At 52.7% G+C, this 25,074-nt stretch overlaps 1 protein-coding gene across 1 annotated transcript in view; it reads left to right on the top strand.

Moving 5' to 3' along the window:
- The window catches only part of SGSM1 (small G protein signaling modulator 1), a gene marked incomplete at its 5' end in the record, with an annotated part of 20,522 nt that extends 1,986 nt beyond the window's left edge, over positions 1-18,536 (top strand). Inside the window, 22 exons of the mRNA XM_009074692.1 lie at positions 572-734; positions 1,518-1,670; positions 2,196-2,263; positions 2,424-2,569; positions 2,993-3,124; positions 3,917-4,041; positions 4,681-4,748; positions 5,164-5,327; positions 5,796-5,925; positions 8,235-8,361; positions 8,964-9,028; positions 9,349-9,494; positions 10,120-10,248; positions 10,931-11,113; positions 13,522-13,593; positions 14,148-14,729; positions 15,438-15,562; positions 16,643-16,725; positions 17,001-17,110; positions 17,339-17,435; positions 17,828-17,995; positions 18,448-18,536. Coding sequence (XP_009072940.1) covers positions 572-734; positions 1,518-1,670; positions 2,196-2,263; positions 2,424-2,569; positions 2,993-3,124; positions 3,917-4,041; positions 4,681-4,748; positions 5,164-5,327; positions 5,796-5,925; positions 8,235-8,361; positions 8,964-9,028; positions 9,349-9,494; positions 10,120-10,248; positions 10,931-11,113; positions 13,522-13,593; positions 14,148-14,729; positions 15,438-15,562; positions 16,643-16,725; positions 17,001-17,110; positions 17,339-17,435; positions 17,828-17,995; positions 18,448-18,536 — 3,125 coding nt within the window. The remainder of the gene's footprint in view (positions 1-571; positions 735-1,517; positions 1,671-2,195; positions 2,264-2,423; positions 2,570-2,992; positions 3,125-3,916; positions 4,042-4,680; positions 4,749-5,163; positions 5,328-5,795; positions 5,926-8,234; positions 8,362-8,963; positions 9,029-9,348; positions 9,495-10,119; positions 10,249-10,930; positions 11,114-13,521; positions 13,594-14,147; positions 14,730-15,437; positions 15,563-16,642; positions 16,726-17,000; positions 17,111-17,338; positions 17,436-17,827; positions 17,996-18,447) is intronic.
- Positions 18,537-25,074: the final 6,538 nt, after the last annotated feature.

The following is a 25,074-nucleotide window of genomic DNA, read 5'->3' as shown; positions in this document are numbered from 1 at the left end:
AGGGAAATGTGCCTTTCCAGGCAGGAGGCAAAGCAGCACTCGGGGAAGGAAAAGAGCCAGCATAGCAGAACCTCATATGTCAGACCTGGATCAAGAGCCTGTGGCTCTGTGTGATTTCCCAGTGCTTTGATCAGCCTGTTTAATCAGTCTGTGTATGGCACTAGACATCCATCCTGAGCCTTCCCAGGGGACTCTGCCCAGATTGCCAGCAGAGCCTGTGTGTGCACATCTGTCTCTGGAGTCATCGCTGCCTCCTGGCATCCCTCCTGAACTGAGGGGCCCAGAACTGGGCACAGGATTCAAGGTGTGGCCTCACCAGCACCGAGTCCAGGAGCAGAATCACCTCCCTGGTCCTGCTGACCATGCTGTTCCTGACCCAGGCCAGGATGCCATTGGCCTTCTTGGCCACCTGAGCACTGTCCTGATGAAGTGACCCTCTCCAGCTTCCCTGGAGCTCTTTCAGATACTGTGAGGTCTCTGCACAAGCTGCTCTTCTCCAGGCTGTCTATCCCAGCTCTCCCAGGCTGTGTGTGCAGGGGAGATGCCCTGGTGACCATGTGCTCTGTTGCAGCTGCAGTGGAAGCCTGTGTGCTGTCGGGGCTGAAGCGAAGAGCCGCCGGGTTCCTGCGCAGCAACAAGATCGCCGCGCTCTTCATGAAGGTGGGCAAGAGCTTCCCCCTGGCAGAGGAGCTCTGCAAGAAGGTGCAAGACCTGGAGCAGCTCATTGAGAATGCGTAAGGCACTGGTGTTGCTGTCATCCCACTGGTGGTTTGGATTGGGAGTGTAGTTTGGGTATGGTTGGGCACTGTGATGTCCAACTTGAGTCTCGATGGAAGGAACTGCTCCTTCTGTGGAGCAAAGTCCTGTCTTGGGCTCTGGATATCTTGACTGAATTGGTGGTATTTCTAGGAGACTGAGTTGTGCTTTAAGCAGAGGTTCTTACTCCCTCTGTCCCTGCTCTCATACTTCAGGGACAGCCAAGCTGCTCCTGAGCTGTCGCAGTTTATGGACCAGTTCACTAAGCCAACTGGAAACACTTTTGGTCTGTCTCAGTGTGCAGGGCCTGAACCTGCAGTAATTCAACTGCTGTTTGTGAGAGGCTTACTCATCCTTGGACAGGAACTAGGGAGATGGATGGAGCAGCTACCTGGGGGCAGGAATTTTCTGCTGTCCTAAAATAAGCTGCTCTGCCTGTGAGCTGCTGTCCTCAGGCAGTGGAGAGGTGTGTGGGTGGAAGGACTCTGCTGAGGGAGAGGCTCATTCCGGGGTGTCTTCACAGTGGGAAACTGATTTACTGACTGTTTTCAAGGGCAGGTGTGGCCTTCTGGAGCAGGGGGTGGGATAACTGCTGGGAGAACCTCCAGAGCCCTGTCCCAGGCAGTTCCCTGGGTATCCCCCAGTCAGCACCACCAAAACCCTGTCCTTGTGCCCCATGGGGTGCCAGGAGTGCCCTGGGCTCCTGCAGAGCTCAGGGATGAGCCAATGATGATGTTGTCTCTTGTCTTGTACCTGTAAAGGCGAAACCAAGGCCAGGGTGTCCCAGAGAACACACGCAAGGTGCCCAAGCTGCCCAACCTGTCTCCTCAGGCCATCAAACACCTCTGGATCCGCACAGCCCTCTTCGAAAAGGTCTTGGATAAAATTGTGCACTACTTGGTAGAGAACAGCAGGTGAGTGCTGGCACAGGGCACACATTTACCTGTCCCAAAACATCTCCCCTTTGGTGGTGCTGGAGGTGCTGCTGGTTGAGCTGTGTCCAAGTGGCCCAGAGAAGCTCCTGGATGGGATAGGCCAGTTGTGTCCCTCTGTGCCCATCACAGACTCTGATGGATGCTGTGCTGCTGCTGGCCACCATGTACTCCCTGAGATAAAGACAGGCCTTGCCCTGCTGATGGGTGGGATGTCAGGGACTGCATTGTCCTTGTTTGCTGGGACCTGCATGCCAAGGTGACCTGTCCTGGGGAGGATCTCCAGTCCTGGGCAGGTTTTGTTAGGAGATGGGGGTGCTTGCAATGTGCTGCAGGAGGGTGTCTGTTCCCCAGGCATTTCATAGCCTGTTGAGGGCTTCTTGCCTTTTCCCATCAAGGGGTGATACAGAGAAGGGCATGACAGGGATTTAAATCATTGTCATGAATGGAACTTGCAGTTCCAGAGCATTGAAACACTCCAGCATTCTGCTCTCTTATTTTTTCCAGTAAGTACTATGAGAAAGAAGCTCTCCTGATGGATCCTGTGGATGGGCCAATCCTTGCCTCTCTGTTGGGTAACACTTCCCCCTTACCCTACTTCCATCACTTGCTCCCCAAACCTGTGCCCCAGGTCTGGGATGTGCAGTGCAGATGTTTTCCCTGTGGATCTGGGAGGTGACCGCGGTCGTGGGAACACCGATGGCTCCTTCATGTTTGAGATGTTCCTCCTTGCAGTGGGACCCTGTGCACTGGAGTACACAAAGATGAAGACTGCTGACCACTTCTGGACAGATCCCTCTGCAGATGAGCTGGTCCAGAGGCACCGGATCCACAGCTCCCACTGCCGCCAGGACTCTCCCACCAAGCGCCCAGCGCTCTGTGTGAGTGGGGGGACAGTCCCTCCCTGTGCTCCTCCCAGAGCCACAGGCTCCTCTGGCTTGAAAAGGGCTGTGGAGCCCTGTGATGAGGGGAGGCTTTGAGCTACAAGTGCTGGAAACATGGTCCATGGTTGCTGATGGTGTTGTGTGCGTGGCACTGCGTCCTGGGGTCTGTATCCCTAGGGAACAGCATGTGTGAATGACAAACTGAAGCCTGATCTGTTTATTGCCAATAAAACACACTCCTAAGGCTTCTCTAAGTACACAACCAAGCTTGGCCAGAGCCAGGAATCCTCTTAGAGGACACAAAGATTGCTAGTAGTGACTTGAAGTGGATAAGTAAGGGGGGGATGAGCTTCAAGAGAAGCTTTTGGAGAGCCAGAGGTGTCTGTGCTCACCTCAGGTTTGTGGGTGGGTCTCTTGCAGATTCAGAAGAGACATTCCAGTGGCAGCATGGATGACAGACTGTCGCTGTCTGCTCGGGACTATGTGGAGTCTCTGCACCAGAACTCCCGAGCTACACTGCTCTACGGCAAGAACAACGTCCTGGTGCAGCCAGTGAGTCCTGCTGGGGTGTCTGGGGGGCTTGAAATACTGCCCTGCTGCCCAGCAAGTGTTCTAGCCCAAAATGCTCCTGGATGGAGGAAAGCAGAGTCTCATTTTTTGACCAGGAAGGCAGTGAGTGGGCTGTGTTTGTTGAGGTCCTGGTGCTGCGGATCTTTCCAGTGGAATGGAAGAGCTCTGCTCCAGTCTGAGGCTCTTCTCCCTCCCCACTCTACCACAAAACTGCTCCTCCTGTCTCTTCCTGCTTCTTGCAGTCAAATAAATGAGCTACAAACTGCTTTTAGGGGGAACTGTTAAGTTTTCCTTGCTGGACAGTTGCTCTCAGCCCTTTCCCAACCGATGAGGTGTCGTAATCTTTCCAGTGGAATGGAAGAGCTCTGCTCCAGTCTGAGGCTCTTCTCCCTCCCCACTCTACCACAAAACTGCTCCTCCTGTCTCTTCCTGCTTCTTGCAGTCAAATAAATGAGCTACAAACTGCTTTTAGGGGGAACTGTTAAGTTTTCCTTGCTGGACAGTTGCTCTCAGCCCTTTCCCAACCGATGAGGTGTCGTAGCTGCCAGGGCTGGACAGTTGCTCTCAGCCCTTTCCCGACCGATGAGGTGTCCTGGAGTCTCTGCCAGGAGGTTTTTCAGGGCCACGGTGGGTTCCTCACTGGTGGTGAGTGGGTGGGTTTGGGGGCAGCAGGCTATGTGAGGAGCCAGGACTGGGCTCCAGGGCAGCCTGGAGTGATGCTTCATGCTTCTGCTGTCTTCCAGCTCACTCTGTCCCTGTGTTTCTCTTCCCAAGCGAGATGACATGGAGGCAATCCCAGGCTATCTGTCCCTTCACCAGACTGCTGACATCATGGCACTCAAGTGGACCCCAAACCAGCTGATGAATGGCTCTGTGGGGGATCTGGACTACGAGAAGAGGTGACTGGTTCAGAGTGCAGCAGGGGCAGAGGGGGAAAAATGATGTGTTTTTTCCATCTCACCTTTCCTCCTGGCCCCATGGCTGATCAGTTTTGCCTGGTACCTTCTCCCTGAAATGCTGTTTTCATCTCTACATTCCTTTTCTGTGTTCTTCACTTGGGCATCAGCCTAAGCTCTAAAACTTCCCAGAGTCAAGCCATGACTAAGAAGGAGAGGAGGCAGATGGCACAGTACGTGTGACTCTACAAGGAGTGACTCTTGCACACCTTCCTGTCCCTCATGAGCCATTTTTAACACCATTTAAGTGCTATTTTTGTGAAGTGGCACATGATACTGCTCAGACTCTGGGAATTTGCTGTGTTGCAAAGGATTAGGATGTGATTGAGTGCTGACACCCTTGGAGAACAGTGCTGGGCACTCCACAGGATCCATGGGCATGTTGTCCCTGTCTGTGAGGGTAAACACCTGGGGCAGGTGGCACTGGACTTGCCCTGGTTGATCTGAGGTGTCAGGGACAGTTACTGGTCCTATGTTGTCACTCATCAGGCTGCTGTCACTGCTCTGGGATCTCATCCTTCCTGTGGCTTCCCCTGGTTCCTCTCACCTCCCTGAGCTCACTTGTCCTTCTCTCTGTTCCAGTGTGTACTGGGACTATGCCATGACCATTCGCCTGGAGGAGATTGTCTATCTGCACTGTCACCAGCAAGGTAAGGCCAGAGCAGGGACTGCTGGAGCCTGTGTCACCCTGACACCAACTTCCTAACCCTTGGGGAGTACCTGTGTGGGGATGTTTGGCTTCAGCTCCAGGGCAGATCTCCAGAGCTCTGGGTGGTCACTAGGGTGTAAATGCTTCTAAGAAAACCCTTCCAGCAGCTCCAGGCTGTGGTGCTTGGCCAGGAGTGCTCCCTGCAGGGCAGGGCTCTCTGGTTTCCAAGGCTGTGATCCCAGCAAGCCTTCTCCAAGGCCCTAGGCTTGTTTGATTTATTCTCTAAGTCCACTGCAAGGAAGCAAGTCATTTTCCACACCAGAAAGACAATTCCCTGAGTTTTCCTGCCTTCTGGGCTGGTGCTGTTTCCCTCATTCATGCCTGTGTCTCCTCTCTGCTGTCACTGCTGCCAATAGTAGACAGTGGTGGGACAGTTGTCCTGGTGAGCCAGGATGGGATCCAGAGGCCACCACTGCGGTTCCCACGAGGAGGACACTTGCTGCAGTTCCTGTCCTGCCTGGAGAATGGTCTCCTGCCCCATGGGCAGCTGGACCCACCTCTCTGGTCACAGAGGGGAAAGGTAGGTGCTCCAAAACTGAGTTTGTTCCTGGCATTCCTCTTGGTGTTCCCATGTGGAGCATCTCGGAGCAGAGCTGGTTGGGGAGGAGACTTTGCCCAATGTTTGTGGCTGCTGTGTTTTGTGTAATTCCCTTCCCAAAGCTAAGAAGGAAATGGGTTTAAAATACAGCTCATGGCCTTGACCAGCTAAACAAACCCTCTGGCAAAATCAGGAGGGTGGTGGTGTGGGAGTGTTGGGCATGAGGTATGGTGGGTTTGGGTCTCGTGGAGGGTTGTACATCCCCTGTGCACAGCAGAGCTATAGATTCAGAGCTATATATCTCTTCCTGTAAGTGGAAGCTTAACTCAAAGGCTGCTCCAGCCCAGGGAATGTGCAGACATCATGGGCTGCTGCGTGGGGCAGGAGTTGGGCAAGGAGGCTGTGCCCTGCAGGTGGAGCCTAGTGACTCCTGAGGGTTTGTTCCCCCAGGGGAAGGTGTTTCCCAAGCTGAGGAAGCGAAGTCCCCAGGGCTCCTCTGAGTCTGCATCCGATAAGGAAGATGATGAAGCCACAGATTATGTTTTCAGGATCATCTACCCTGGGACACAAGCTGAGTTTGGTGAGTGCAGGGCAGAGTGTTCTGGGGGTTCTTGTGGGGTTAGGAGCCACCAGGCCATGGTGCTGTGACAGGCACACAGCAAATGGTGCTGGAGGTGGTTCCAGGGGAAGGAGCTTTGGGTGTGCCAGTGCTGCTCTCTGTTCAACATCATCATTCCTCCCTGTGAGGTGCTGAGGCACTGGCACAGGTTGCCCAGAGCAGCTGTGGCTGCTCCATCCCTGGGAGTGTTCCAGGCCAGGTTGGATGGGGCTTGGAGCAACCTGGATAAGTGGAAGGTGGATGATAAGATGAGCTTTAAGGTCCTTCCAACCCAAACCATTCCATGTTCTATCTGTTTTATTGTTTTAACTTTCCACTTGCTGCTGAGTCCTTTGTTTCTGCAGCTGCACAACAGCCTCAATGGGCAGAAAAACCTCTTGCACCTAATTTCAGTAGGAAGGTTCACTTTGGTCACTAGTGGGAGTCACTTTTCAGCATCACAAGCCCCCAAGGCTCATTCTTCTCTTGCTGTCCCCAGGTCAGCTCAGCCAGAGCTGCATTAAATCCAGGGATGTTCCTTCAAGTGTGGCTTCTGCAGCACAGAGGGGAGGTCACAGCATCCTCTGGATGCTGCCAGGCTGGACCATGTGTCTTCAGTCCCTAACTCATGGGGCAGGGGAGGGAATGCTGCTGGATTCTCTTCATGTCTGGTGGTGAATGGTCTGAGCTTGGCTGAAATGCCTCTCCATTTGTCCTCACTCTTCTGTGAGATACCAAGAGCCATTTCCTGATGTCTGGGACAGCAGGGAAAAAAACATGAGTTTTGGATAGAAAACTTGTGGAGTGTTTTTTAAAAAGCAATGAAATCTGATCAAAACCTTGTTTCTATATCTTTGAGGCTAGGAGGAGGAAATCACATCCCTTGTGACTCCTCCCTCACTCCAGCAGAGATTTTATGTGTTTCTCTCTGCCTTTAGCTGACTAACACAACTCAGTGAGTCAGATACAAACCTGATTGAGGCTAAAGCAGCACACAGAGCTGCTCCTTTCTGTGCCTTTTGATCTACCCCTTAAAGTTCCATGCTGGGGGCCACATTTCCAGGGAAATGAATTGCTGCAATCTCCTCAGCTGGTGTCATCACAGCCTGTGCTGTTCCTGTGCACTTTCCCACAGGGGATGGAACTGCATCTTTCTCTCCTCTCTACAGATTCCTTTCTGCCCTTTCATTTGTGCCCTTGTCCTCTCTCTGTGTCTCTAGTTCCCATTAATGGTACTTTTCACCCATTCCTTGTACCTCTGATGTCCATGAGTGCTGGGAGAGGGAAGAACCTGAGGACTCCAGCTGCAAGCAAGATGATGGTGATCCCTAAACGGTGGCTGAGTCTCCCCAGGACATCCAGACCTCCCCGTGCTGCTCTGGGGACCTCTCAGCATCACTGTATGGGGCTGTTGTTTGTGTCTGGCACTCAGCTCAGCTGTGTTGTCACTTGGCAGTTCCTGCAGACGTGTCCCTGTCACTGCTGACCATCACTGACCCATCAGCTCAGTGGGAGGGGAAGGAAAGGTCTTTCATAGGAGTAGTTTAGTGGTTTTTCTTGCTAGTACCAGTTACTCAATGCCATGAGCAGGGAGAGTCAGTGAGACCAAGGAAAACATCTCATAGCCAGAAAGTGGAATTTCTACCATGATTTAATTTACAAGGAGGAATAAATAGGATGGTCCTCATCTCCTGGACAAGGTGTGGGAGGACCTGAGCAGGACCTGAGGCTGTTGCAGTAGCACTTGATGTCTAAGCAGGAATTAACAAGTGACAACATACAGAGCTCCTCTGTCCCTCTCAACCTCTTCATCCAAGTCTTCATATCCTGTCTCATGATTTGGATGTTCCTTTCTTTCCCTGAATCTTGGATGGGAACCGAGTGTTTGGGACATGGGAGCTTTCCCTTCCAGTGATCCACACTTCCTGGGATAGCAGTTGATTTCAATCCTGTGTTTTCTCATCTGTTTCAGTCTGTTGCAGCCCCTTCTCTGGAGTCTGTGTTGGGTCTCTGCCTTGGTCAGCACTCAGCAGTTTCAGATGAGTTTGCTGAATCAGCTTGTTAATTAGCAGATGTTTCTCTCTCTCATCAATGCTCTTTGTTCCCTTTCCTTTCTCCTGAGCTCACCAGTGCTGGTGCTGTGATTCCCTGCACTGGGCCCTACCTGGTTGTTGGAGCCTCCTTGGGAAGAGCATGGGATGCTGCATTTGCTAATCAAAGCTCTCTGTTGCCCTCCTGTAGTTCCCTGACTGCAGGGGCAGTGCCTAATGCTCCTCTCTGCCCTCCTGCAGTGCCCCAGGACCTGATGGACCCTCCAGGGGCTGTCCTGCCCCCCATGTGGCAGCCCAGCACCCGCAAGTCCTCCTGCTCCTCCTGCTCCCAGAGTGGCTCCTCGGGTGGGGGCTCCAGCCACGAGAGGTATGAGGAGCTGCTGCTCTGAGACAAGGGGACAGCAAAACCAGGGCACAGGTGGAGCAAATATGGTGCAGGTGGTGTCTCCAGCCTCACACTGAGCTGTCCAGGGACCATTGCAGGCGTTGGTGAGATGTTTCCAATCTGAGGATTAGATACTGTCCAGGGACCATTGCAGGCGTTGGTGGGATGTTTCCAGGCTGAGGATTAGGTATTAGAACATTTTTCCACTGTGTTAGGCATTGGGATAGGTTGCCCAGGGAGGTGGTGGAGTCACCATCCCTAGGAGTGTTTAAGAGGTGTCTGGATCTGACACTGGAGGATATAGTTTAGGGGTTACAGGAGTGAGAGCTTAGTGGTTGGACTTGATGATCTTAGAGGTCTCTTCCAACCTTGATGATTCCATGATGTTATTCTGTGATAGGTGAAGCTTGTCCCCATGTCTGGAACATCTCAGCTGCTCTGTGTCCTAACAGCAAGAACTGCTGCTCTAAAGCTGAGCAGGGTCCTGTGGTGCATTTCTGCTGGATCAGCCAGATCAAAGCTGGGCTGAGTGGGATGACTGGGAGCATGTCCTCCCCTCACATCCCATGTGTTTTCATTGGCAGAGCTCCACTGAAGCTCCTGTGTGACAACATGAAGTACCAAATCCTCTCCCGAGCCTTCTATGGCTGTGAGTACCTGTCACATCCTGCTGCCTTGGGGTGTGGGATGGGTGGGGGATAAGGTCCCATGGGCTAGGAGTGTCCAAGGGCACTGGGTCCACTGGAGAACAAATATGTGGACTGTGATCTTCGGGCTAGAGTCCAGTGAGCAGCTGCACTGATGATATAAGATGATGAGATACCTGTCCCAGTAAACTCCCAGCCTTGAGGACTGGATGTGGCAGCAGAGAGTCTCCCTCATGGTCCAGACTCATCAGAACTTCCTCCTGCTCCTCATCCTCGTGGCTCCCTGGCTTCCATGGGTGAATGTTTGGTTTCCCTGCTGCAGGGTTGGCCTACTGCAGACACCTGTCCACGGTGAGGACACACCTGTCCGCGCTGGTGAACCACAACATCGTGTCTCCTGATGTGCCCTGCAGTGCCAGCTCAGGGCTCACTGTGGACATCTGGCAGAGATACCTGCAGGACAGCACGGTAGGGCCAGTGGTGCTCTGGGGACACACTAGCTGTGGTGGGCTTGGGGTGGCCAGGGCAGTGTCACTGAGGTGGTTGTGCCATGGTGAGGTCAAGCAGGTTAAGGAGTTCCTCAAGGAGAGAAGTCAACCAGCCTGTGCCAGGCTGCACAGAGCCAGGGCTCCTCATCCTCAGCACGTGGGAGCTGAGGAATGGCTGCTGCTCTCCTAAAGGTGTTTCTGCTCAGAGCCCATCTGCAGCAGTGTCTGTCACCCCAGTGCTGTGGTGTTGAGGGTGGTCCTGATGTGCTGCCAGGCTCAGAGGCACAGCAGTGACCCTCTGACTCTGGTGGGCCAGTTTGTGGCTGTGGTGGGCCAAATGTCCACCTACAGCAGCCTCTGGTTCTACCTAAACCAAAGGAGGGATTAAAGGATCATCTGCAGTGGGTTTGGGAGGGTCTGGGCAGCACCCTGAAAGGTGTCACAGCCAGGCTGGGAATGCCCTTACATCTGCTGGACCATAGTCCTGATTGGGAGGGTCTGGGCAGCACCCTGAAAAGTGTCACAGCCAGGCTGGGAATGCCTTTACATCTGCTGGACCATGGTCCTGGCTGTGCCTGTGCCCTGACTCTGAGCTCTTCCCACAGAGTTATGAGGACCAGGAGCTGCTGCGGCTGATCTACTACGGTGGGATCCAGCACGAGATCAGGAAGGCTGTGTGGCCCTTCCTGCTGGGCCACTACCAGTTTGGGATGACAGAGGCAGAGAGGAAGGAGGTTGGTGTGGCTACTGCACAGCTTGGAGGGTTTTAGCAGAGCTCATCCTGTGAGCCCACTGGGCATTGTGTCCTCTCTGCACTGGGCTGGAGGTAGGAGTGGGAGAAAGACTTGGATCAGCAGGTATTGATAGGACCAAGCTTCATGCTGGTTGCTCATGCTGAGTGCCCTGTGCTCCTCTGGAAGGAAAGGAGAGGAGATGGATGCCCATTTTTCCATCTGGAAGGAAAGGAGAGGAGATGGATGCCCATTTTTCCATCTGGAAGGAGAAGAGATGGATGCCCATTTTTCCATCCTAATTTTGGCCAGGTTTGGGGGTCAGGCACTGTGCAGGGAATGGGTGACTATATCCCATCTAGCCTGAGCTAGAAAACCTAATGAAAACATACAAAAGTGGCCCAAAGTTGTGCAAAACTCTCAATTTGCTCAAATATTTTGCAGAATCAGTACAAGAAAACTTAGAAATAAAAAAAAACCCCTACAAAATAACAACTCTGCAGGGATTTGTCCCATGGTAGCAGCAGGAACGTTGCCATCTCAGGGTGGAAATCTTGGCTCGCGTGGGGAGTTGGGTGCTGTCAGTGTTGCCCTGCCCTGCGTGGGGCTATCTGGGGGTGCAGGAGGGGCTGTTTTGGGGGCTCCCCAGGGCCTGCCAAGCCAAACTCGTGTCCCCACCCTGCAGGCTGATGAGCAGACCCGGGCGTGCTATGAGCACACCATGGCCCAGTGGCTGGGCTGCGAGGCCATCGTCCGGCAGCGCGAGAAGGAGTCGCATGCCGCCGCGCTCGCCAAGTGCTCCTCTGGTGCCAGCCTGGACTCCCACATCCAGAGGATGATGCACAGGGATTCCACCATCAGCAACGAGGTAAGGATGGGAGGGCTTGGGGGGAGGCTGTGCCCACCTTGGCTCTGCGTTGGATGGAGGCACAGAGCTTGTCCACCTTCCTTCCCTGCCCTGTGCCCACCTTGTGCCTTGGTGCTCACTGATCTGTTCAAGTTGGAGCTTTTTTCACCTGTTTTCTTTCTTTTTATCACCTGTTTTCTTTCTTTTTTTGACCTGTTTCCTTTCACCTGCCCTCCTAGAGTGTTGAGCAGTCAGAGCAAGGAACTCCTGCACCATGACCACAGTTCCATACTCTCATAGAATCATAGAATTTTAAGGGTTGGAATGGACCTTACAGATCATCCAGTCCCAACCCCCTGCCCTGGGCAGGGACATCTCCCCACTAGACCAGGATGCTCAAGGCTTCATCCAGCCTGGCCTTGAACATTGCCAGGTTTGGGGCATTCACCACTTCCCTGGGGAGCCTGTACTAGTGTCTGATCACCCTCACAGGAAAGAACTTTTTCCTAATATTCACTGACCAAGAGGTTTTGGGTTGCAGCGAAGGGGAATATTGAAAGTCTAACAGATTTGCTTTGTCTGTCACAGCCACAGTGTCCCAGCAGCACTGAACAGCTTTGAATCTGTGACCCTATGGGGGTGTTGGGCATGGAAAGTCTGTAAAACAATGGCAGCAGGTAGAGGGCAGGGGGACCTGGCAGGGGCAGGAGAGCAGCAGAACCCCAGAACTCATTTAGGGACCACATGTCCAAATCTAGACACACTCACCAGTCTTAGAGATGTTCCTTGTGGGTATGTGGAGGACAAGAGATACTCATTACCCTGCTGCATGGTCCTACTTAGACACCATGGAAGGTGGTGTTGAAGTAGGAGGAGGGAGGAAGACCATGTTCCTGGTGCTGGGGGGCTGTGAAACAGGTTAGTTTGCTTCCTGGCTCTCTTTTCCATCAGCTGCTCAGCACGGAGGAGCCTTGGTACACTCTCGGTACACCCTGGGTACACTGTGCCATCGTGGGACAGAGCTTGGGGACTCCCAGTTCCGTGGGACTGGATTTTAGCAGTGCAGTGAGGAGTTAGATCCACAGCCCAAACCAAAGGGTGTGGAGGAAAAAGCCTGTTAGAGGAAAGGCAGTCCTGGGAATGGAATCCAGGGAGTGTTTCCGTGAGAGTTTTGTCCTTGGAGGAGGAGAGCCTGGCATGGCATGCAGGACTGGTTAGCTGAGCTCTGCCACACCACAGGCCAAGGGAAGCCCAGAGGGACAGAGCCTGGAAGGTGCAGTGCTGGAGACTTGGTCTGATTCCTTCTGGGAAGTTTGTGTGGGTGCTATGGGAAAGAAATGAGCTCAGCCCCGACCCTACATGTGTGTGCCAAGAGGGAGAGGTGCAGGGAGGTCTGAGCCAGGGGCTGTGTGAGAGCTGGGTGATGCAGCTCTTGGGGTGAACACAGTTGGGGTGCACTGTTGGTGTGGCTGAAACCCCAGGGATCATTCCCATCCCCTCAGCATCTCTACTTGGTCCTTCTGTTGCATCTGTGTGTGCCTGTTCTGGGAACAGGCTCTGGGAGGGGAGCTGGCAGAGTTAGCACAGGCAAAGGTTCACCCTTTCTCCATCTCAACCTGAAATTTCCTGTTACAAATGCTGCCATGGTGATGGAGGAAAACTGTCACCCTTCCTCTCTCCATCCCAGCCCTGCCCAGCAAACAGCCACTGCAGGAGGGTGGGGACAGCTCTGCTGCTCTCAAGGGGCTGGATCTTCTGAAAATCCTATTGTTTGGGTGTGATGTCATTGCCATGCTCTGCACATCTGCTCAGATAACAGGAGAACTTGCTCTAAGCAAAGGTTGGTGGCTCAGAGGGAACCCATGGGGCTGACACGGAGCTGCTGCCTGCAAAACCCAACCCTTCCCTCCTTGGGAAGCTGGAAGCCAGAGCAGGGTGCTCATGGCTTTGAGAGGGGCTGCCTCCACAGAGTCTGGCCTATAACATCAATATTTGTCCTTGAAGAAAAGAGAAAATGCATGAATATGCTTGGAGGACCTGCTTTATAGCCCATGACTTCAGGGTTTATGTAAACCGAGCTGGGGAGAGCTGCACTGCTGCCAAATTAGGACAGAGGTTTGTAGAACTTTGCACTCCAGGGAGGGAGGCAGTGTGACCTCTCTGCAGACCAGAGGAGAGTGATTCCTTTCAGACCCAACACACAGTGCCTGAACAGCTGCACTAACCTGGGACTTTGGCCTTTGTCACCTTCCCCAGCAGTTGAGGCACTGTGCTGGGTGACAGCAGCATCCCTCATGGGGCAAATGGGAGAATTTCCTGGATGCCTTTTCTGCCTGTTCTTCACCTGCAGATGTGCCACCTTTGCTAGAGCTCCCCCACTCCCAGGCCCTGTCCTCTTTGCCTTCTCAGTGTTTCCCTCTCCCTTGCAGTCCTCGCAGAGCTGCAGCTCTGGCCGCCAGAATCACGCTCGGCTGCAGAGTGACTCCAGCTCCAGCACACAGGTGAGCAGCAGCACTGACCCCTCTTGTTTGGCCCCTCTTTTTCTTGTCCCTATGGCTCTGCCCTGCCTTGGGCTCCCCCAGCCATAACCACGATGGGTTTTGGCACACAGAACCAATGTTGGAGGGGGTAAATGAGTGCCCAACCTGCTCTGGAGCTGCTGAGGTCAGAACTGTGCACTGCTTGAGGTGTTTAATACTCACCTGCCCATTCTGCTGTCACACCCAAGGGCCTGTGGCTGCTCCCTCTGTTACTGCCCTGGTGTTTAACACCTGTTTAAGTGACTTTCTGCCCAGTATATGATGCCATGCAAAGCACAGTCCATCGGAGCAGAGATTTGTGGGCTTGGAGTTAGTTGTGCAAATCACCAAGCACTGACCCATATCCAGGGAGAGGAGAGAAGCCAAAGGGTGATTTTTCTCCCTCTCCACTGCTGGGAACATGGGTACTATGTCCCCAAGAGCTGTGTATGCAGCTCAGAGTGCCTGTGTTCCCAACAGTTTGCTCAGTGCCAGGGATTTGATTGCTCTCACGTGTCTCTGCTCACACTTTGCAGGTGTTTGAGTCTGTGGATGAAGTGGAACAGACTGAAGTAGATGCTCAGCTGGAAGATGGCAAACAAAGCAAGATTCCCAATGGGACAGTTCCCAATGGCACGTGTTCCCCTGACTCTGGCCACCCCTCTTCCCAGAACTTCTCCATCGCGTCGGGATTCTCGGAGCGAAGCTTCAGCAACGAGGACAGTGCCCTGGAGACCAACAAATCCTCAGCCAGCTCCCAGGGGAAGGCTGGGGGGAGTGATGTGCCAGCCCCACTGGACACAGATGGTGTCCAGGAAGAGAAGCTGCAAGGCCAAGACAGCCTGGAAGGGGAATTTCCCACTGGTGGCAGTGTGGACTTTGCTCCCATGGGTGAGGGCTCCGTGGGAGTCCTGCGTGACCGCGACGCTGTGGCCCTGACCGTGGTGGAGAGCTGGGCAGACAGTGAGGCTGAGAAGCAGAGCTTGGTGGAGAGTGAGGATAACCTCTCTGAGGAGCCAGAGATGGAGAGTCTGTACCCACAGCTGGATTCTCTGGCTGTGACTGACCTGACCAACACTGAAACATCTGCTCTGTCCTCCACGGGTGTCACCTACTCTGTAAGTATGGACCTGCTCAGGGTGAGTTTCTTCCTGGCTGCCTCACTATTCACAGAACCACAGAATCCTAGGATAGTTGGGGATGGATCTGGAGATCATCCACTCCAAGGCAGTGTCACCTAGAGCAGGTGACACAGGAACATGTCCAGGTGGGTTTGGAAGGTCTCTAGAGAGGGAGACTCCACACCCTCACTTGGCACATGTCTCAATGCTCTGCCACCCTCCATGGAAAGAAGTTCTTCCTCGTGTTGAGGTGGAGCTTGTTGTGGTTTAGTTTGTGGCCATTGCTCCTTGTGCTGTCACTGGGCACCACTGAACAGAGTCTGGCACCATCCTGACACCCCTTGGACATATTTGTATGGATTGATGGATCCCTCTCAGCCTTCTCCAGACTAATCAGGCTCAGCTCTCCACAGTCTCTCCTCAACAGAGAGGTACTCCAGACCCCAATCATCTCTGTGGCCCTCATGGACCATCTCCAGCAGCTCCTTGTCCTCCTTGTGGAGACCAGAACTGAACACACCAAGGCTCACTAGGGCTGAGCAGAGAGGGAGGATTCACCTGCATTTGCCCTGTGCTGATCCCACAGTTGGGTGTAGGGACATTCCCACCTTCCACCCACACTCTGCCCTGTCACTCTGTTACCCTTACAACTTTCTTCTTGCTTTTTATTTTAAAACTAATCCACTTTGCTTTTGTTTTGGGCAGCCAGAGCTGCTGGACATGTACACGGTGAACCTGCACCGCATCGAGAAGGACGTGCAGCGCTGCGACCGCAACTACTGGTACTTCACCCCTGCCAACCTGGAGAAGCTCCGCAATGTCATGTGCAGGTGGGAGCTGGGGGGGTCAGGGCCTTTCCCTGAGTTCACCTCGAGGCTGGAGCCTCAATCTTTGTTCTGGTTACTGAGTTTAGCCTCCTTGAGTTCCTCCCCCAAGCTCCCCCATCATCCCAGCACTGCAGCTCCAAGGGCACTGTGGGTCCCCAGGCCAGCGTGTCCAGCTGTCCTTCCCCATGGCTGTTGGTGGCCAAGGCAGTGGCTTCCTGGGCTGAACCCACTGCAGCCCACCTGCTCTCTGGGATATGCCTGGAAAATGCTTTAATGAGGCTCAGCTCCCAGAGCTGTACTGCTAATGAGGAAGCTCTTGAAGCACTGGGTGGTTAGTGCCTGCCCAAACCCCCAGGAGGGAGCCATTCCTGGGGGCATTTCTGAGTGTCTTTGCTTGGCCCTGTGCCTCAGAGCTTGCTGAGTGACACTCACAGGCTCAGACCAGCTCCAGCTCAGCTGCTGCTCCATGGGCAGTGAAGGATAAAATATAATTACTCATGTTGCAAACACGAAGAGAAGCTGCTGTTCCCTCAGTGCTGTCACTTCATCCGACAGCCAGAGCTGGAGATCTCTGCTGAGATTAGACCTACAGTACAGCAGATTGTGGAGAACCAGTGGGCAGGCTGGAAAAGATCATTCCCTTGTGCCAGCAGCACATCTGAGTCCTCTCTGAACACATTTTGACTTGCTACCAAATAAGGGAAGATATCCCTGCAGGGCTGGGTGCTTCCTGGGACACTAGGAATGGGAAGGCAAGGCAGGCAGTGCTGTGCAGAGAGAACCAAGAGGATCAATCAAGGGGAAAGGATGAGAATGAGAGATGAATTAACAAATTCCATCAGTCTCTGCCCTCTAACCAGTGACCCCACTGTGCTGTGCTCTCCCATTCTGCTTTTCCCTGCAATTTTCCCTGCGCTGGCCATGGCCATGTATGCCTTACCTGGAAGTCACCAGAGGAGTATAACCCTTTACAGCCCAGGGATAACAGATTGAGCAGGTGTGGTTTAGCCCAGCAGCCCAGGGAGGGAGGCAGGGCAGGGGCACTCTCAGGTCCCAGGTCACCTCTTCTGCTCTCTCACACAGCTACATCTGGCAGCACATTGAGATTGGCTACGTGCAGGGGATGTGTGACCTGCTGGCCCCTCTCCTGGTCATCCTGGATGATGGTGAGTAGGTAGCTCTGCTCAGTTTTCCCTATCCCTTTGTGGGAGCACATGGAGAGATCTGCTGCTGGGGGAATCTGCCAGGTTGGTGGTGGCTCTTTGCATGGAGGGTCCAGTGCTTAGAGGTGTGGAGCAGGATCCCCTTTATCCTTGATGCTGTCTGGTTCCCAGGAGCCCAACCTGGACACTGCTTGGACTTTTTGGGGGGATGTTCCTGCTGTGGGAGCAGCTGCAGCAGTGCCAGCACAGCCCAGCAGTGCTGTCTCTCCTCCCTGCAGAGGCTCTGGCTTTCAGCTGTTTCTCTGAGCTGATGAAGAGGATGAATCAGAACTTCCCCCATGGAGGAGCCATGGACACCCACTTTGCCAACATGAGGTCACTGATCCAGGTGAGGGATCCTGGCAGGGGGGCAGTGGCATCTCATACCCGAGGGGAAAGCTGGTCTTGGGATGAGGGACTGAGAGGGAAGCAGGAGGAAGAACAGGGGCTGTGAGGACAGCCTGGAATAACATGGGAGGGAGAAGGTGGTGTGTTAGGAGAGCAGAGGGAAGCAGGCAGAGGGATGGCTGGTGCCTTGGGTGTGCACTGCTGAGCTCCCTTTTGCTTTCCTTCACAGATCCTGGACTCTGAGCTCTTTGAGCTGATGCACCAGAATGGTGATTACACTCATTTCTACTTCTGCTACCGATGGTTTCTCCTGGACTTCAAGAGAGGTGTGTGCTGAGACCACCCAAGGGGAGAAGGGTCTGTCATGCTTCCAGGCTCCTCAGCACACTCTGAGCTTCAACAGTCTGAATTTAACTTTTTACCATAAGCTCCTGTTTCCCTTTTCTTCTCTGGTAGATGTGTGTCTGACTGTTTTGTCTAGATACAGAACCTGTTGTTCCAGAGCTGCTGCTGAGCCTCACCAGGCAGTGTGTTCTGAGGCTTGTGTCACCTGCTGCAGCCTGGAGTATTTCTCCCTGCAGATGACTGACTTATTGCTTTCAACTGGAACAGGTTCCTGTGGGAAGATCTCACCCAAGCACTGCCATGAGCTCTGAGAGTCAGTGGTGTATTCATTGCTGGTCTTGCTGGTAACTGCTGGGCTGTTCTGTGTCCACAGAGCTGGTGTATGATGATGTGTTTGCTGTCTGGGAGACCATCTGGGCTGCAGCACATGTCTCCTCTGCACACTATGTGCTCTTCATAGCCCTGGCTCTGGTGGAGATGTACAGGGACATCATCCTGGAGAACAACATGGATTTTACAGACATCATCAAGTTTTTCAATGGTACAGTTTGTGTCCTGTCGGGTTCACTGTGTGGCAGCTCTGCAGGTGGAGACAGCACATGGCAGACTGGGGACACTCCTAGCTGTGCTGTGCTGTCCATGTTTCACACACAGAGCAGTGTGTTGGGGGGCTGAGGGGGATGCTAAGAACGTGGTGGTAGAGCCTCTGTGCCCCTGAACAGTCAGGCTTGAGGGATCTGGTGGTGCTGGGGGAATCCACTTGTGTTCCCCAGCAGTGCCCCACCTTGCCCTGCTGAAGGGAGCTGAGTGTGGCTGTGCTTGCTGCTGGCTCTCATCATCCCAAGGAGCTGTTAAGGATGGCTCTCCAGGTGTCTCTGTGAGGGAAGGTGTTGGGAATGTGGGCAGGAGCTCACAGCTGCAGAGCTGTGGGGCTGGGGAGGACACACTGAGCTGCTCAGGTCTAACCTTTGGGTCCCTTTTGTGTGTGTTCAGAAATGGCTGAGAGGCACAACACGAAGCAGATCCTGAAGCTGGCTCGGGACCTGGTCTATAAGGTGCAGACTCTGATCGAGAACAAGTGAAGGACATGGGGCAGAGGAGGCATCCAAAGAGCCAGGACTCCCCTCCGACGCTTCCTCCCTTCTCCCGTGTCTCCAAGTGCCACCCCTGTGCCACTCAGGTCGTGGGACATGTACTGCTGTCTGACCTGGACATACCCTCAGCTCCCCAAGTGCTGTGCTCAGCATTAGGCCCAGGGACCCTGGCTCAGACCCTCTCAGCCTGCTGCAGTGACTTAACCAAAGATCCTCCCAGGTGTGTGTTGCTGTGTCGGGAGCAAGACCAGGCAGTCAGTTCCTGGCCCTGCTGCAGCAGGTGTGGTTGACACCACAACTGCCCAGGCACTGCCAGCACCCCAGGGCAGGGCCCAGGGGCTGGGAGAGCAGAGCTGCCAGGGGCCAGCACAGAACCTCTGTGGCACAGATATGAAGCTGCTTCCCTGGGCAGCTGTTCCCATTGTGCCCTGCCAGCACAGGGATGCTGCCAGCTCTCAGCTTCCTACCAACATGATGAGGTTCTGCCAGTAACAGGGGGGGACTTTGATCACAGAAATTCCTCTTTTGATCTTGTCCCTTGATGCATTGCATCCCCTTTAGTGTTTTCGTTCTTAGGGCTCTGTTTTCTCCCTGGGATTTTACATTGTTCCTCTAGTACCTGAGCACACAAGAGTTTCATCTCTGGATGGATTTTTCAGAAGAGCTCCAAATTCAGCATTGGGTTTTTCTTGTAGAATCCAACCTCACCAATGAGCTCTGAACACTGGGAAATCTGCTCCTCACCTCCTCTGGGGAACTCCAGGCTGGAGGTGTCCTTACCTGCCTTACTCTAGCTGCTCGTGGTAGGAGTCTGGTCTCCCTGTCGTTCCTTTGCAGCCCCTGTGAGGAGAGAGCTCCTCAGAAGGCAAGTCAGAGCTCCTGATTATCCTGACTTTCCCTCTGATGGTGCCTGTCTCCCCTTCTATCCATTCAAACTGGCTGCTCGGAGCTCGACAGCTCAAACAATCCCCTTGGTGCCTGCGGGTTCTCCTTGTGTTCTGGGCTGGCTCTCGAGTCCCCTGAGCCCACTGAAAGTCTCCAGTTAGCTCTTGTTGGGCTTCTCCCACCTGCCTGCCAAGAGGAGAATAGCCCAAGGTCCCTGAGTGGTCTTTGCTTTGGGAAGATGCACTTGTGTGGTCACTTTTCCTGGAGCCCACTGCACAAAGTGCCTCTCCAGCTGCCGTGTCCCACCCAGGCTGTGTCCCAGCCAGACTGCCCTGCCGAGGGTCCAGAGGCATTTTTCAACTCAGGTAAAAACAAAACAGGACAAGGAGAGGTGTGGGTGGCCAGAGGGCTCAGCCCAGCCAGGGAGAGGAGGCTCTGGGCTGGAGCTCTTTCTCTAAGGTACTTTCTCTCAAGTTTTGCTGCAAAATTTAATGTTCCCCCTCTGTGCAGTGTGTGATGTGTGTGTGCTCTCCTCTGCCCCTCTGCAAGGGAAGGCCCTGCCCTTGCTTTGCTGCCAGAGTGCTGCCCACAGAAGGGAAAGGGACCCTTCCCTTCTCCTGTGGAACATCTGTCTGTGCTGGTTTGTGTTGGCTCGTGGCTCGTGTCAGATGTTGCTTGCAGAAAAAAAAAAAAGACAGATGTCAACCTGCATTGAGAGAAAACTGCTGCTTCAGGAAAGTTCTGAGGAGCGTGCTGAAGTGGTTTGCTGTTTCTGGGCAAATCAGCTAGAAAAATCAGCACTTTGAGCTGTGCTGGAATGTGGAGGTCACAGCTGGGAAGGACAGGGAGCAGTGGCACATCCTGAGCCCTCTGAGGAAGAGGCTGTGGCAGGTGGGGGAGCAATGGGCATCCCTTTGCTCCTCACAGTCCCAACAGATGTGTACAACCACCTGGGAAACTCCTTGAAGCAGTTTGCTGCAGTAAATCCTCCAAGGGTGCTGCTCTGTCGGAGCTCAGGAAACACAGAGCTTCAGATCTGCCAAGTGAATCTTGTGTGAATCTTTCATCTTTCCAACAAGCAGAGTGAAAAGCTCATGCTCTCCCTCCCTCCCTGCCAGGCTGCTCCTGTTCCCTCAGGGCTCAAGGACAGCCTGTGTCACCTATCTGGAGGGGAAGGGAAGTCTCTGTCCTCCCTTTCCTGAGGGTCAGGAACCCACAGGTCACCTGAGCAGAGTCTGACCAAGCAACATCACTGACACTTTTCCTTCTCAAGCTTCTGTTCTTCTTTCCTTGGTTCTTAAACACAAACAGCCAAGAAATTCTGCACAATCCTTGCTGTGTGTTCTGAGAGTGTCTCTGGGCCGCTCAATAGCAGTGTTTTTTTGAATCATTTCTGGGGGGAACAAGTGTTTATTTATTGGTTGTACCTGACTGTGTGTCCTCGTGTGCTGCTGTGTGAGTGTGTTGTGCAAATGGGCATAGACATCTTCAGTGTTCCTTACAATATCTTGTAAATGTTTACCAGAGAGTTGTGTCTATATATAATATATATACAGTATAGAAGAGGAAATATGTGAATTAAGTGGGTTATTTTTTTGAAGGGGGTGGGGGTGAGGGACTCTTTTTGCTTCTGAGAACTGTGTGGTTTCTATAGCACCTACTCCATGATGTGCCAATCTTTCACTGTCCCTGTGCTGGGAGAGATGTTCTGTGGGGCAAAAGGAAGCTCAGAGCAGAACCACAACCTCAGCTTGGCTTTGCTTTAATTCTGACTTCAAAACTGGGCAAGAGGAACTAAAAAAGAAGGGGAAAAAATGCTCTAAAGAAGCTTTGTTCCAGCTGTGGTGCTGAGCAGGGGCAACTCTGCTCAAGCTCTGGGTCTGGGTGAGAACAGTTGTACAGCTGGGGCTTGGTGTGGGTTGCAAAGACTTTGGATAATCCAATCAACATGGTCTGTGGTTTAATCTAGGACTAAAAGCTTCCTCATTTGTGGCTGGTTCCCCTGTTTGGGGAGGGAGGGAGTGTCCATGGCCTGTGCAGAGCACAGTGGAGCTGTGACCCACTCTCCTGCCCAGCCCCAGCCAGCCCAGCCCTGCTGCCGACACAGCCCCATGCACTGCTCCATCCCAATTCCTCCAAAACCCAGGGAAAACCATCTGCTCCCCAATGCTCCTGTGGGATCTTGAGTCTGGATGTGGAGGTCCATCTTTGTGCTCCTGGGTGGTCTGAAACGGGCTGTGACAGTCTCTGTGCTCTGTCCCTGTCTGGTCCTAGCTTGGTTATGAGCATCTTTCCACAGTCTCCATGGTAGGTTGTTATGCTTGTGGAGACCCAGAGTGAGGCACCACCAGGAATCTGTGGCTTGAGAGCTGTTTGGTGGTTAAAAGCTGCTAAAATGTAAGGAAAGCCTTTTCCTTCCTCTGCCTCTCCTGCCTGGCTCTGCCCCCTGCTAGATCACCCTGAGACTGTGTTGTTCTGGGGTTCCAGCAGTGGGAATTGTGCCCTTGAGAGCCAGCATGGATCTGTGCTGGCTGTGCAGCTGAGGATTGGCTGTTTACCACCGAGAAGGAGCAGGGAAATGCTTGTCCTTATACAGTCATCTTGTCTGGTTCCTTGGGGGAGAGGAATGTCTCATCCCAGCAGCTCTGTGCAGCTGAAATCCACCACAGCAGTGACACTGACACAGGGAATATCTTTAGCTTGGGGGACCAGGGACTGGAGCTGCTGAGGCTTAAACTGCCAGGGCAGGTTTAGATTGGATTTTAGGAAGAGATTCCTCCCTGTGAGGCACTGGCACAGGTTGATCAGAGAAAGCTATGGCTGCTCCATCCCTAGGAGTGTCCCAGGCTGGGTAGGATGGGAATTGGAGCAATCTGGGCTAGGGAAAGGTGTCCCTGCTCATGGCAGGGGGTGGAATGAGATGAGCTTTAAGGTCTTTCCAACCCAAACCATTCCATGACTCTATGCACTCTGCCCAGTCTGCTGCATTCTCTATGTTCTCTGCTCTGGGTCACTCCAGAGCTGAGCCAGAGGAAGGATGAGCTCCATGGGCTGAGCTGTCCAGCTTCCATCACCCACTGAGCATCCACCAAGCTGTGGATTTGGGGTTTGTCTCATGCTAGAGCTGCTCAGCTCACAGATGAGCTTGGTGTTAACCACAGTGAATGTTTGTGTCCTGGTCCCAAGTTCCCTGAGGGAGTGACTAATGGATTTTCTCCCTGCATTTGAGCTTTGTGCTGATGCAACTTTCAACCAGCTTCTGGTACAAATCTCTTGCAGTGTTAGTCATGCAGACCCTTTTGAAGTTGTCTTTGTTCCTAAATGTGTGATTTTTTTAGCACTTTTTCCTTACTGTGTTGAACCTCTGAATCTCTTTGCTGTTTTTCATGAAGACTGAGAGGTTTTTTTTGCATGGGAAGTTCTTGCTGCTGCCCAGTCCTTGCCTCATCCAGCCCTTGCTGCAGTGAGCATCCCTTAACCTATCCAAATGCACTGGGATCCAGCAGTGGAGCTGCAGGTGTCACCCATCATCACTGATGAGAGAAAAACAGGCCAAGAGATGGGACTATCCTTGATGGGGTTGGTTGGGATCACAGATCTGCTGGGAACCCAAATATGGGCACCCTGAGCCCATCCCTAAGTCCCACCCAGGAGACATAAACCTCATGGCCAAGAGCAGTTTATGGGATGAGATTCTTCCTATTTATTTTTTTTTATTGATTTGATACATATTTCACTCTGCTGGGGTGTTTTTCCTCTCTTTCCTTGTTTATCCTGAGTAGCCAGCTCAGCCCCTGCACTGGGAGAAACTGTAGTCAGGATCTTCAATCACTGCTCTGAGCCTGTTCATCAGCAGGACCAAAATGATTGCCATGTCCTCAAAACCTCTGTTTTTCACTCCATGTGGGAGATTTCCCTGAGTACTGAGCAGTTCTGGGCTCATCTTCAGCATTTTACTATCCTGTGAGCACAAACTGATAGAGCACAATATAGAGATGGAGTGACACCTTCCAAGCACTAGGGGAAGGGTTGGAACTCACCAGAACTAGTTTCAGAAATGTCTGTAAAAGGTTTTCTTCAGACACCCTGAAGTTGATCAAATGCCACTGATGTTCCTGCTGCTCCAGTGATCTCACTCGAAGTCATTACCCTCATTACCTGCCCTGAATAACCACATTACCCACGTTTCTGTTCTCTGGAGCCCACTTGGGCCCTAGCTGAGGCTGTTCTGGTGCCACAGCCACACACTGACCCAGTTCAGGGTGTGGATTCCTTCTAAACTTTGCCCCAATCCTGCCCTTCCTGAAGAATGTCCATGCTGGAACAGCCATGGCAATGGTGTAATGTGTGTCTAATTTTAGGCCAGTGATAAACATATTTAGCCCTAAATTTCCATCCTGTAGTTTAATAACTTCCTTTTCTAAATTGGTTTTGCACATGGAGGCTGAGCAGAGCCCACAGAGCTGCAGGTGACAATTCCTTCTCCATGGTGGCTCCAGAGCCATCAGCAGTGGGATGTGACTGGGAGCTAAGGGCACTTTGCATCAGCTCTTTGATGGGAGGGGAAAAGCACCATTTATCCTTTTTTTTTTTCTTAATCAATCAATGCTAAAGTTAAACTATGCACAAGACCTTAAATACATGGAATTTTAGGAGTGGGTGTGGCTTTGCTGCTAAGGATGATAAGGAGTTGGAAATCCTGATCCTGGATCCTGAAATACTAAAAATGTCATGGTCGTGACTATGTCAAATCCACTTAAATTCTCAGAAATTCACTCTCTCCTTGGAGAGGGTAATTCCCAGGAGCCAGGGGAGGAGAAAGCTGCTTTTCCCACACGGAGAGAATGACAACCCTCATTGAGAATGCAGCGTGGATGTAACCTCAGACTCGTGATTGTCACTTCCCTGGAGAGCTGGGCAGGGTGAGTGGGTGCCAACAGCCACCCTGGGGTGACACACACCATCCCAGGCTCTGAACTGCCCCTCAGCACAGGGGTGTGAATGTATCTGATGTCCTGGCATTGGACTTTTCTGTTGCCCTACACTGAATTGCTGCTTTTCTCTGTTGGATGCCATTTCGGTCTCTGGGAGTTGCTCTATCTGAGCTTAATGAGCACTTATAGCTTTTAATCTCTTTGTAGAAGTGCTGCTAATGTTCTTAGATTTATCTGAACTCCACACTGTGGTATAATATCTGGTTTATATTATTTTATTCATGCTTTTGGGTTGTTTTGGTTTTTTTTTTTTTTTAATGTAAACTGTTCCTTATTGCTGTTCAGAAAGAAAAAAAATTAAAGCTCTATTCTCTATGGTTAAAGTATTTTCCAATCCATAAGATCCTGTTGTTTCTTTCTTTGCACAGTCCCCCTGGGAAGGCAGGGAATGGGGATACCCTAGAAAGGCAGTACATAAAATGCTGTTCCTGCCAGCACTGGGGGTTGGCTGTGCTGCAGCCAAAGCTGCTTGTTTGGGGGGGAGCAGTGGATGCTCAGGCTGTTATCCTCGTGCTGAGCTCCAGGCTGAGGTGCTTTTCTTGCAGGCAACAGTAGGGATGAGTTTGTCATCACAAAATGAGAGGGGAGCAGGAGGATGAGCCACCCATGGGTCCCTGCTCTTGTGCCAGCTCAGGGCTGGCACTTGT

This window comes from Acanthisitta chloris, unplaced genomic scaffold (assembly GCF_000695815.1).
Source record: "Acanthisitta chloris isolate BGI_N310 unplaced genomic scaffold, ASM69581v1 scaffold1035, whole genome shotgun sequence".
NCBI classification, from domain to species: Eukaryota; Metazoa; Chordata; class Aves; order Passeriformes; family Acanthisittidae; genus Acanthisitta; species Acanthisitta chloris.
The sequence above is the reverse complement of the archived record's forward strand: the minus strand, read 5'-3'. Positions and strand labels throughout refer to the sequence as shown.